Source organism: Halichoeres trimaculatus, unplaced genomic scaffold (genome assembly GCF_033239565.1).
Source record: "Halichoeres trimaculatus isolate MK-OKI-2021-1 unplaced genomic scaffold, fHalTri1.1 fHalTri1_scaffold_13, whole genome shotgun sequence".
In the NCBI taxonomy this organism is placed as follows: Eukaryota; Metazoa; Chordata; class Actinopteri; order Labriformes; family Labridae; genus Halichoeres; species Halichoeres trimaculatus.
In genome coordinates, this window is record NW_027437191.1 from 27,898,885 (window position 1) to 27,911,474 (window position 12,590).

Here is a 12,590-nt window from a genome sequence, read left to right on the forward strand (position 1 = left end):
ACAACAAATAAAAGAGAACATAGTAACAAAAATGGAAAGAAAACAAAAAAGAGAGCACAACAGCTAAAGGAGAAACATAAACAACAATAAAGGGAAACCACAACAAAAAGAGTGAACAACAAAAAATAACTCAAAAGAGAGAAAAAAGAAAAAAAAAGTGAGAAAATAACAACCAAAAGGAGCCCACTACAAAAAAGACATGCCAGCAAAACGGAACAAGATAAGTTAAAAGAGGGAAAACATAAAAGAGAACAAAAGGAAAAAAAACATCAAAAAGAGAACACAACATGAAAACGAGAACATGACAACAAAAAGAAAAAAAACAACAAAAAGAGAACACAACATGAAAAAGAAATAAAAAACAACAAACAGAGAACAGGGCACCATAAACAAAACAAAAACAAACAAACAAAAAAAAAAGACCAAGTCAACATTAAAAAGTTCATGACAACAAAAAAAAAGAAAAATCAACAAAAAAAAAAAAAAAAAGAAAACAGGACAACAAAAAAGAGAGCATTACATCCAAAAGCGAAAAAAAAGAACACAGGACAACAAAAAAAGAGAGCATTACAACAAAAAGAGAAAAAAAAAAGAAGAGGACAACAAAAAGAGAACATGACAACAAAAAGAAAGAAAAAGGAAAAAAATCAAAAAAGAAAACAGGACAACAAAAAAGAGAAAAAAAACAAAAAAGGAGAACACAAAAAAATAAAAAGAGAAAACACATAAACATGAAGAAAAACAAGAAAATCAAAATGACAACAACAACAAAGGAGAAAACTACAACCAAGAGCACACTTGAACAAAATGAAAACACATTAGCAAAAATAAACACACAAACACAAAAAAGGAGAAAATACTACCATTAAAGAAAAACAGTAGAAAAGGTAGGTATCATACCAGTGTGGGGCTAGAATGTTTACTGATTGATTTAATGCTTTGCCTGTGTTTTTGATAGGAAGGAGAAGTCTTAGTTCCCTGTTTATTTCAGAATATATGCACTTCAATGTGATTCTATTTTATCAGATAATATTTAGGCAGAGAGATGTTTTTACTATTTGTTTTTGCACTTTGGGGCCACCGTATATTTTCCATTTCATCAATCAGATATTTCATCAACCAGCCTCAAAAATTGCAAAAGCAGCCACAGTCCCAAGGCGCTGTAAATAGGAGGCACTCAAACTTTGAAACAGTCTCACTCTTGTGCTGATGTATCTCCATCTGAAGAATCACTATCTGGAAGCCATGCTTGTGTTTTTCTCTCTCAAACGTCACCACGGGGGCTCTGTGGTATTCCATCCATTCATTCGCTTCCAAAACACATTCCTGCTTCAGCAAGGGCTGCATCTTTCTGTCAGCGGGTAATAGTGCTCATGGGAAATTCAAGAGTTGAATTGAAGAGTTTCAGCAGATAACACACTACCATTTTCTTTTAAAGGAGTCATGAGAAGCACAGACAGCAGGGGAGTTCCTCACAGTGACTTTGGAGGTAAAAATAGAACAAATAGGCAAATAAAAACCAGACAGTTAAAGTGTTTAAGAGTGGAAAAAACTTTAATCGAGTGATTGTGACAGACTTTTAGAATGAACTCAGAGAGTTTCTCACAAGTTTTTGCTGCTCTGTCAAACCAGCTGTTTGCAAGCCATACACCAACCTCACCTCTCTGTCCTCGATTAGAGTCTGTTGATTCGAGTTTCTCATAGGTGCAGCTGCGCCCTGACTGAGTCGCCGTGGTGCTTCCTGATTAACCTGTCTGTAAACCACTTCAGCTTCAGCTCGTGAACTTTTAAAAAGCAATTTTACTAGGACATCAGAGCTCACCTCAGAGCTTACTCCACCACACACCTTGTTAGGGTCAGACTTCCACCTAATTCTCTATTTCCATAACACACTCACTCTGTAGATATGCAATGAAGCTTGTTTGTAAGTTTGTGTGAGATTCAAAGCTTTATTTTTCTGTATGGTGGCATAAAATGTGGCCATTGTTGTTTGGAAAACAGTAAACCTTTATTTTAGTCAGTGCATTTTGCTGTAAGTTTTGGCTTCATTCTCCCAGAATCACAGTTGTCTTCTGAAGCTGCAAAGGATGAGCAGAGACGAGGCCACTGCTTTAGAAATAGAGATCAGTGTTTCCAGGACAGAGTGGAGATTAAAATGGAGTGCAGCAGCAGAAGATGTGAGCTGTGTCTCAAGTCAGTGACTGGATCGTCTGACCTCAGACTGCAAAGATGTGCCCCGAACAGGACCAGGCGAGATGGTCTGTCTGGATTGTTCCGCAGCTTTAAATGGCACCAGATCATTGATTGCCTGTAAAGACGGATGATGCGTCCCCAGCTCTATCTGTTGTTAGGATGGGCCACGTTTTTTAAAGCTTCAGAAATTTTTTACTTTATCAAAAATTGGATGTTCATAACAAATTTTATCTCATTTAAAAATGACAGCTTTCAGGAGCGCAGATGGCAAAGTGGTTTGCTCTCCATGAGGTTTGCACTTGGGTGGCACGGGTTCGAATCCAGCCTGTGGCCTGTGGCCTGCATGTCACTCCCCACTCTCGCCCTGTTTCCTGCTTTATCCACTGTCCTCCTCCAATCCATCTCAATCTAATGAAAGGCATAAATAGCCCCAAAATAACTTAAAAAGCAACAGTTTTTCATTGATTTTACTGGTACCTTGTTGTTGTGCAGTGTTCCCACTCGGGATGGGTACCGATTTAAGTACTTGTAGAGGTACCGACCAAATTCTGTTCAAAGTACCGGGTACCGATTCACATAAAATCAAAAGGTACCATGTTCAGGTACCTAAATGTAATCTTGTGACTGTAACAGAGTGGAAGAGTAGGTGATTTTCCATGCTGGACATGAACGCAGCATTGCAAGGTTATAAAATGGAGAATAAAAATGTTAAATTGAAAAAATATATATATTATTATTAAACAAATTGATATTATTTACCACACAAACACAAAAAAGTACAGAAAATTGGTACCATTGAGTACTGGTACTGATTGCCAGGTAACGGGTATCAGTACCGCATAATTTCAAATGTGTAAGGTACCTATCCCTAACTCCCATCAGACGGGGGCTACCTATCCCTAAGTCCCACAAGACAGGGGCTGTAGCATGTCTTAAAGCAGTTTTCAAACCATGTTACATAACCAAAAAGGAGAATGATGACTGCATCAAAAAGTGAAAAAAACAAACAAAAAAGAACTAGAAAAGCAGGGTACATGGTGGTGCAACAGTCTTTAATGCTGCAGCCTCACAGCAAGAAGAGAGAGCGCAGACCTCCTCCAAGCATATTGAAAATTGTCTCCAACACTTTAGTCCTACGTTAATGTTATACTCCCTTTCAGCAGACTGTCTGCTACAATTTAGTGTTAGTTGCAGGTTTGTGTGATAAATTGTTACCTGAAAGTGTTGAAAATTATGATGACCCAGTACATATTTCATATTCTTGGTCTTAGTATCCAGAATATTGCCAGGATCTGGGTCGTACTCAAACATCTGTCAGAAATTATGGTGACCTTGTCTTGTATTGTTTTGCAAAGGAATCCGACCATTTATGGTGGAGTTATAGACACATTTGGTGAAAACGGCCTATCTCACACTGACAAAGAATCCTTTAAAAAACTCCTGTATCCAGACAGTGATCCGGATCACCTATAATTTTTAGTCACTTCTTACTTTTCCCATTTTGAATATTTCCTGAAAATTTAATCAAGATCCGTTTTTTACTTTTTGAGTTATGTTGTTCACAGACAAGCTCTTCCAAAAACACAACCTCCTTGGTGGAGGTAATAAATAAATTAAATAAAGTAACAGAGGAAAAAAAATATTGAAAGTCGCTGGAAATATAGAGTTAGAGCTTTGAGTTTCAGCAATGGGGAAAACTGTGGACCGAGCATGGCAGTAGATGTAAACGAACATTAACAGGCAGAGAGCTGTCTTGTGTTATTATCTTAATGAAAACGAAAGAAGAAAGAAAGGAAATCAATGAGATAATGGTTGAAACTCTTGTAGCGTTGTTTCATTTAAACCGTCAGAGCTCTGGAAGAATTTTAAGTTTTAACTTGTCTGACCTAAGAAAAAAAACTCCCCTCATCATTTTTGTTTTAACCCTGGCAAAAGCGATTGATTAGTTAAAATTTTTTTAAGTGTATCTTTGTTAAAATTTTTGACCTATGTTCCATCTGTGAATATAGAGATTGCGGGCTTCACTTTTTGGGAAGCTACTATGATGCCTATCTTTCTCCACTGCATCCAGCAGCGTGTTTATCTGAGCAGAGACAGAGAAAAAACACTTTGCTCTTTTCATCCTGCTGTACTTTCAGACCCCTCTCTCTCAGTCTTCATCTGTAAATGTTCTCCTGCTGCTCTGTTTTCGCTCTAATGATGCCTGTGTGCTTAGTACTCGGTCCGCTCTGTATTTTTCCAGCAGCAAGCCCTCTGACTTGAGTAACTGTTCTCACACTGCTTGTTTCTTTCTTTAATGACACCCCGCTGCTACAGCACATAGCCGTTATAACTCTTTGCTCGACACCTCCCCTGAAGAGCGCCTTTGAGCTGCAAAGTTTCAGGGCATGTACAAAAATTGGAGTGCTATGTTTGCATTTCTGGGATTCAACAGAACAGTGTGAGTGCATTACCCTCAGAGCGCCGGGTCTTATAGGATTTAAAGTTGTTGGACATGAATTCATAATTAATCCTTGACTTACAAGTGTCAGACGTGCTGAGTAAAAGCTGACCACTCCAGACGTTTTGGATTTCGATGACTGCTTCTGTATATTAACACAAGGACTCAGTGTTTCCTCATGTCTAGGGTACATGTCTTTGCAATTTGTCTTTTAAGAACATGACATTATAACTCAAAACCATTCAGGATCAGCAGGTATGTGGAGGATTTTCATGATTTCTGTTGTATTCCTTCATCCACAGGTACGGCTGCTTCCTGAAGATACTAAAAGAAGACGCTGCGAACAGTCTCACGCTGCTGATGAAGCACATCAAGATCTTCTTGTCTGCACAGAGAGTTAAGACTTCTTCAGAGCTCAGTATCCTTTACAAGACCACATCGTGGAAGTGAACAAATTCCCCATTTTGAAAAAGAACGTTATCTTTAAATTATTTGTATGGCTCTCGGTGAACAGGTCAATCAATAAAACTAGCAGCACACTCAGAGAGTTCTGAAAGTGCAGACTGAGGTCGAAGTGGTTCATTCGGTACAGATCTGCTCAAACTTTGAGGGCTACTCCTCAGTCAATGCTGCTGGTTTGTCAGCTGTGCCGCCTCTTCTGGGGTCCGATCAACTGTTAGTCCTTGGTCCTGATCTGGAACTGGATTTATTTCGAAATACAATAGGTTTACTCAGCCACGTCTTGCTCTTTAAATATTATCACGAAATGCAGGTTACAGAAGTTTCTCTGCGAACAGGACAGACTGCACTAGACTACTAGTGGACATAACCATGAATACATGTTTTTTTTTACAATCGTTTAACCCTTGATTCCTAATTCCTTACAAGTGTTTACCTATTACAAAGATATACACTCACCGACCACTTTATTAGGCACACTCATCCAACTGTTTGTTTAAGCAAGTTTCTAATCAGCCAATCACATGTCAGTAACTCAATGCATTTAGGCACGTAGACATGGTCAAGACGATCTGCTGCAGTTCACAGCGAGCATCGGAATGGGGAAGAAAGGTGATTTAGGTGACTTTGAACGAGGCATGGTTGTTGGTCTGAGTATTTCAGAAACTGCTGATCTACTGGGATTTTAACCCACAACCATCTCTAGGGTTTATAGAGAATGGTCCCAAAAAGAGAAAGTATCGAGTAAGCGGCAGTTCTGTGGGACAAAATGTCTCGTTGATGCCAGAGGTCAGAGGAGAATGGACAGACTGGTTGGAGCTGATAGAAAGGCAACAGTAACTCAAATAACCACTGGTTACAACTGAGGTCTGCAGAAGAGCATCTCTGAACACACAACACGACCAACCTTGAGGCAGATGGGCTACAGCAGCAGAAGACCACACCAGGTGACCCTCCTGTCAGCTAAGAACAGGAAACTGAGGCTACAATTCACACAGCAACACCAAAACTGGACAATAGAAGATTGGAAAACGTTGCCTGGTCTGATGAGTCTGGATTTCTGCTCCACATTCAGATGGTAGGGTCAGAATTTGGCGTCAACAACATGATAGCATGGATCCATCCTGCCTTGTATCAACGGTTCAGGCTGCTGCTGCTGGTGTGATGGTGTGGGGGATATTTTCTTGGCTCACTTTGGGCCCCTTAGTACCAACTGAGCATGGTTTAAAGTCCACAGCCTACCTGAGTATTGTTGCTGACCATGTCCATCTCTTGATAAGCACAGTGTACCCATCTTCTGATGGCTACTTCCAGCACTGGACTGGTTTCTTGAACATGACAATGAGTTCCCTGTACTCAAATGTCCTCCACAGTCCCCAGATCTCAATCCAATAGAGCACCTTTGGGATGTGGTGGAACGGGAGATTCTCATCATGGATGTTCAGCCGACAAATCTGCAGCAACTGTGTGATGCTATCATGTCAATATGGACCAAACTCTCTGAGGAATGTTTCCAGTACCTTGTTGAATCTATGCCACCAAGGATTAAGGCAGTTCTGAAGGAAAAAGGGGGTCCAACCCAGTACTAGCAAGGTATTCCTAATAAATTGGCGGGTGAGTGTATATTAAGTGTCACATTTGTTCCAAACAGGCTTTCCAATGGTATATAATTCATTGCCAAGGAGCATTGTTACAACTTAGAAATAATCTACCAAACACACATTTTGAAACCTCTGATATATTTTGTAGTCAACCAATTGGCAAAACAAATCTGCTACAAGGTAGAGAGAAGACCCAGCCTTTTAAATTATTGAGGAACTATTTTTTTTTTTTTTTTTTAAGTCTTCAGTTTTAAATCTTGTATCTGATTTGTAATACTACTACAACCTGGGAAATTTTGAATCTGAGATATGAAATCTTTTTATTTATTCTGGGCAAATTGAAAATTAAATCTCTCTGTGTGCTTTCTGTCAGCACAAACATTACAGACGAGAAATCAAAGGAGGAAATGTTGATAGTCTGAGGTTGTGTCCAGGACTCTTTTCTGCATGGCTGTGCTGAGAATTGCTTCCAGCAGGATGTGAAAGAAACTGTAAAATACATGAATGAAACTGAGCTAACAGAATCGATACTCCAGGGCCTGAATAACCCGCTCGTACTCGATGAAGGAGCTGAAGAAGAGAAGCTTGGAATGTACTTTAATTATGTTACATCTCAGGTATTTCAAACATTTCTTTATAGCAGATATAATCTGCTGCTCTCGATGCAGAGCTGCCTTTTGAGAAGACTTGAAGTACTTGAGTGATACTGAGTTCTTATTATCCAAAAATCACAAAAAGAAACTTTTTTCCATATAAAAGCCATTGATGCTTTGATGATTGAATTTATGACATTGCTGCACTACTCAGTAATTCTGTGTTTGAGTTAATTCACCGCCGCCTTCTGGAGTTAGAGATCACCAGTTCGATTAAAGACGTCTGAATGTTTATGCCACACACACGCACAGCTGTGCAGATCTTTGATAAACATTAAGATGCAGAGGCTGGTACTTTAAACACATTTATTTTACTGTCAAAGTCTCTTTCTCTTGATTAAAATTCATGCTTCCGAAAGCTAATTTGAAGCTAAGATAAACACTCTGCCCTCTTTCCTTTCATTGCATCACCTTCGTGTTGCAGAAAGGAGTTATATTTGTTTTTTTTTCAGGATCTCTGTGAGTCATTGATCTCAGTTTTTCTTCCACTGGTGCTTTGATTCTTTAACTCCTCCCTGCAGCCACTCAGCAGGACGGGTATCCGGGCCATGACTGGCTGCTCTCTACAGTGTTCCTCATCATGGCTGGAGACGCAGAGCGCTCACTGCGTCTGTTGCTCAACCTTTCCGCTCTGCTTACATCGGCGTTCATCTGGCCCGCGAGAATACACGCCTCTGTGAGTATAGAGATGGTTCTACCAGTTTAAAATGATACTTCCACACACTTTTTAAATGAAATGATCTTGATACATGTCATAATTTTGCTCATGTGATATGAGATTCCAGATTTAAAATTCTTATTTGTTACATTCTCATGCAGATGTGCCACTCAAAACAGTAATTTTTTTTTGCATTGATTTCAGTTTTTTCTGCAAATGTGTGGATGGGAATGTGAGGTGTGTGTGCCTCATGTAGTTACAGTTCTCAGTTATTCTTGAGATTATGTTCAATGTTTCTACACATAGGACGGTGGCAATAACAGTCTGAACAGACCAGTAATAAAGCAGAACAATCAAACACAATACATAACAAAAACATCAGATAAACAAAGAAGTGATACTTTTAGTGCTGAAAAAAGTAAAATGAGATCAGACCCTACCTGACATACTGAAAAATCTGAAATCGTATCAAGTATTACTTTATTTTCAGTAGAAAATGTGGTTCTAGACTTAATTATGAGCCATGTTTACCTGACCGGTCCAGAAAAAATGTCTTATTTTTAGTCTTTTAAGGACAAAATCGAGATCTGAATTGCTTGTAAAAAGGAAAAAAAAAATTCTTGTTTCATTGGCAGATTTATTTTACTTGTCTTTAAATTACTTAAAACAAGACATTTTTCTGGACTGACCAGTTGAATGTGGCTCCCATCAAGTGAAATGAGACAATTTCTACTTAAAAAAAGACTAAAACACTTGATAAGATTTCAGTTTTTTGCAGTGCACAACCGGCCATACAGCTTCCAGTACAGGCCCTTGTGATTTCAGGCATTGACTCCTGCAACTCCCTCCTTACAGGCCTCCCTGCGCCTACATTTAAACCTCTGCAGATTACCCAGAATGCAGCAGCATGTCTTGTCTTTAACCAGCCCAAAACAACACATCAACCCCAGCACTTAATCTCTCTTCACTGGCTTCCAGTAGCAGCTCCAATCAAATTCACAGCTCTTCTTCTGACGCACAAAACATTGACAAGAACAGCTCCTTCCTACCTGGGGTCCCCCATCCAGGTCTACACTCCTTCTCACCCACTACACTATGCTTGTGAAAGACGCGGCTCTAAATCTCTAGCCAGACTCTTCTCCTCTGTTGTGCCCAAATGGGGGAATGAATTACCTAACTCTATATGATCCACGGAGTCCCTTTCTACTTTTAAGAGATGCCTGAAGACTCATCTTTTCAGGGAACACTTAATCACTTAATCTGACCCTTCTCCTCTTTGTCTTCAGGGGTAGAATGAGTCAGAAGGTCTCAGACCAAGCTCTTAGTCAATATTAACTGTGGTCAGTTATGGCTACATTATTCTACATCTACTAAAAACAAATCTTCTTGCACTTAATGGCAGCATCTGTAGCCAAATAACTAACAAAAGCATCTACTAAATGAAACTGCAGAACTGTAGTTTGTCTGAAAACTCTTCCCACAAAAACAGGACAAATTCAGTAAGGACATAAGAGGTCTCACTCTTGAGCCCCCTGTGGACAAAGTATTGAGCTACACTGCTCATCTGGATCCAGTAATGTTAAAAAACATACATGGATATGGTTGATACTGTCCGGTATTTCTTTGAAAATACAAGACAGTATTTTCGATAATAGGATTCCAAATCTGGATCATCAATTTTCTCGATTGAAAATTTTGAAGAGCAGGGCTTAGGATTCACCATGTTTATCTGGTCTTCTTTAATAGTTGATCAAGGACTGAAAAAAGCCACTTACAAAAGTTGATGTGAAGCAATTAATAAAACAAAGACTGGAAGCATCTTTCTTTTTCAACTGTGATTCTTCTTCTCACACAGAAAAAAACAATTTGAAGACGCTGCTTGGACACAGAAGTCACATGTTCCATAATCAAACATAGTGTCCCTTCCCGCAAAGTAAATTAAAAAAAACCCAAACAGAGTTTTTGGGACTGTGCTGTCATCTCCTAATCCTCACTTCCTTATCCAAAGCACATCAACAATCACAGCTTGGTTAAATAAGAAAAACAGAAAGTTTTGGATGGATGCAAAAAGCCTTTTTCTCACATAATGACATTCTGTTCGACTTTTCGTCTTCATTTTTCAACAAGGGGAAAACAAACATTTACACCTTGATGGATGTTTTTTTTACTTAAATGAAAAAGGAGCGGGGCTAGCTTTAGGAGGATGATAAATGAGGAGGGGAAAGGAAGGGAAGGAAGAGTAGAAGGAATAATTTAAGTTAGGGGAAGAACTTGAAAATGAAGTCGAGATTCAATCATTTTAAATTGCAGGAGTGAACTGAGGTGCTGTGATTAAGGTTTGCTATCATTACACAAGCCTCTATCGCGCTGCTGTCGTCTCTCTTCAAAGCCGGTCTCGGCCTGATTGGTCTCGTCTGAATGTGTGTTATGTGCTCTCTGCGTGTTTGATGCAGATAAAGCAGGTGAGTAATTCCACGCAGCAGTTAGCCTCAAACTCCGTAATGTGATCGATTTAGTCGATATCAGAGAGAGCGGAAAGGGCAGGAATAATTAAGAGGCAGAGGTATGTTCGGAAGAAAGCACAGGCACACACACATTTGTACATCAGAGATAAAGACACAGCATGTGTGTTTTGTGACAGGTTCATGTTCCTGTGGAAGTAGCCGACTCTGGGATCCCTCCAGTTTACTGGTGCACAGCTCATTATGTGGAGATGCTGCTGAAAAGTGAAGTTCCTCTGGTGCACTCGGCTTTCAGGATGTCTGGTTTCACCCCGTCTCAGGTAAGAGCTTCAGAGACAAGTGCTAAGACCTTTAAATGTGCTCGAAAACAGCAGAAAAACGATAATCATCAGCTTTATAGCACTGCAAAACTTTGATAGGCATAACTGACCACACCTTAGTGACTCATTAAATCCTCTCATTGGTTCCCTTTTTCGGCCTTTTTATTGTTTTTTCTTTTGCTCATGTGTGTTATTCTAATTTATCTTTGCTTTATTATTATTGTTTCATTAATTTTTATTTTATCATCATTATAATTTCATCTTTTCATATTTGCTGTCCTCTTTTTTGTTTATAACTGCCTTTTATTACCTTCTTTTTTTTCTTACTGAGTTTACGTTTTTAGCTTTTATTTCAGTCCTCATTGTCCAACTTTACATTGCATGGTTCTTGTATCGTCTGGATTCCTATAACATTTGCTCTTGCTAGGGTCTTTTATGCCATGTGTCTTGCTTTTGTTTCCCTGTGCTTTGTTGTCTGCATGTTCCTTTGTTGTCAAAGCACTTTGTGAACTTTTGTTTTTAAAGGTGCTATATAATTGAATTTTTATTATTAATATTATTATTATTATTGTTATTATTTCAAGTCTCACTTCCCCAAAAACTGATTATTTTGGCCTTTTTTTCATTATTGAACCTGATATTCAAGAGGTTAAAGAGGGGGTATTGTCCTCGTAATTTATTGCTCAAAAACTTTTTTTCAAATCTCTCTTGTGTTTTAGAACACCCTTATTTCAGGCTCTGTTTGAAAAGCTTTGTTTTAGCTGCTGTCTCTTTAAGACTCCCCACTCTGCAAACCCCTTCCTTCTGATTGGACAGCCCTCTTGAGACCTGTCAAGGGCAGAGATATGGGCAAACCTTGGTGTTTGAGGCCCACCCGTCTTAACATGTCACGAAACCGGTTGGGAGACCCTTGTGCAATGACCTCATCATTTCAGGAAGTCTGGTGAAGATCTTGTGCTATTTTTAGAACAGAATCTTTTGAGCAGTTTAAAGACAGATTCAGGAATTTTGACAACATGTGAATAGGTAGGGGGTTGAAAATCTGCACATGCTTTGAACAAATATCCAACATTCCTACTTTATAGCCATGTTTAAAATATGGAAAATCATCATATCCCCTCTTTAAGATTCACTAAAATAGCATAAATACTGCCCATTATGGGCTGTTTGATGTTAACAAGTACATTCAAAGAGGCTTAAAGTTCTTTGAAGACTCTAACTTGTCCAGATTTGTATTATTTCAAGAGTTAAACTGTACTGGTTTTTCGCTTTGTACTGTTTTCTATGTCTTGGCCAACTTTCAGTATTGAATCAGCGATATTGATAATGTATATTTAGAGAACCTGATGTAGTGATGAGGCAATAGTTTCTGTCGACACTGCAGAGAATCCAGTATTTCATTCCTTTTTCCCTCTGTCTTAGTGTTCAGAGTCCATTATTGAGCCTCTTAGGTGAATAACAAAGAGTCATGACTAATGATGAAAGCAGAAACTAAATTTAGATTAGATTGACTCTAATTCATTATATTATGCAAAGACATGACTCCTTTAACAGCAGCAGAGTGAGCAGTCTATTTTGTGTTGTCGCTGGTGTTGAATAAAAGTATCTAATTAACAATGTGAGCAGGAAACCCCAAACGGGATTTTAAAGCCTTTAAAGCCACTCTTTTAGTTGCCCCGTGAATGACTTGTCTTTTTATCCTCCTTTGACTTCAGCCGACTTTAAAATTCCAAATAGAGTCTTTGACATTGAATCTCTTCCCTTTTCTTTAGCAGAGCAGCTGAAAAGTTAGATCTCCGCTTCT

At 38.9% G+C, this 12,590-nt stretch overlaps 1 protein-coding gene across 1 annotated transcript in view; it reads left to right on the forward strand.

Moving 5' to 3' along the window:
* tbc1d32 (TBC1 domain family, member 32) overlaps positions 1 to 12,590 on the forward strand; it is a 107,070-nt gene that overhangs the window by 75,055 nt on the left and 19,425 nt on the right. Inside the window, exons 30-32 of the mRNA XM_074684569.1 lie at positions 4,936 to 5,051; positions 7,868 to 8,022; positions 10,646 to 10,786. Coding sequence (XP_074540670.1) covers positions 4,936 to 5,051; positions 7,868 to 8,022; positions 10,646 to 10,786 — 412 coding nt within the window. The remainder of the gene's footprint in view (positions 1 to 4,935; positions 5,052 to 7,867; positions 8,023 to 10,645; positions 10,787 to 12,590) is intronic.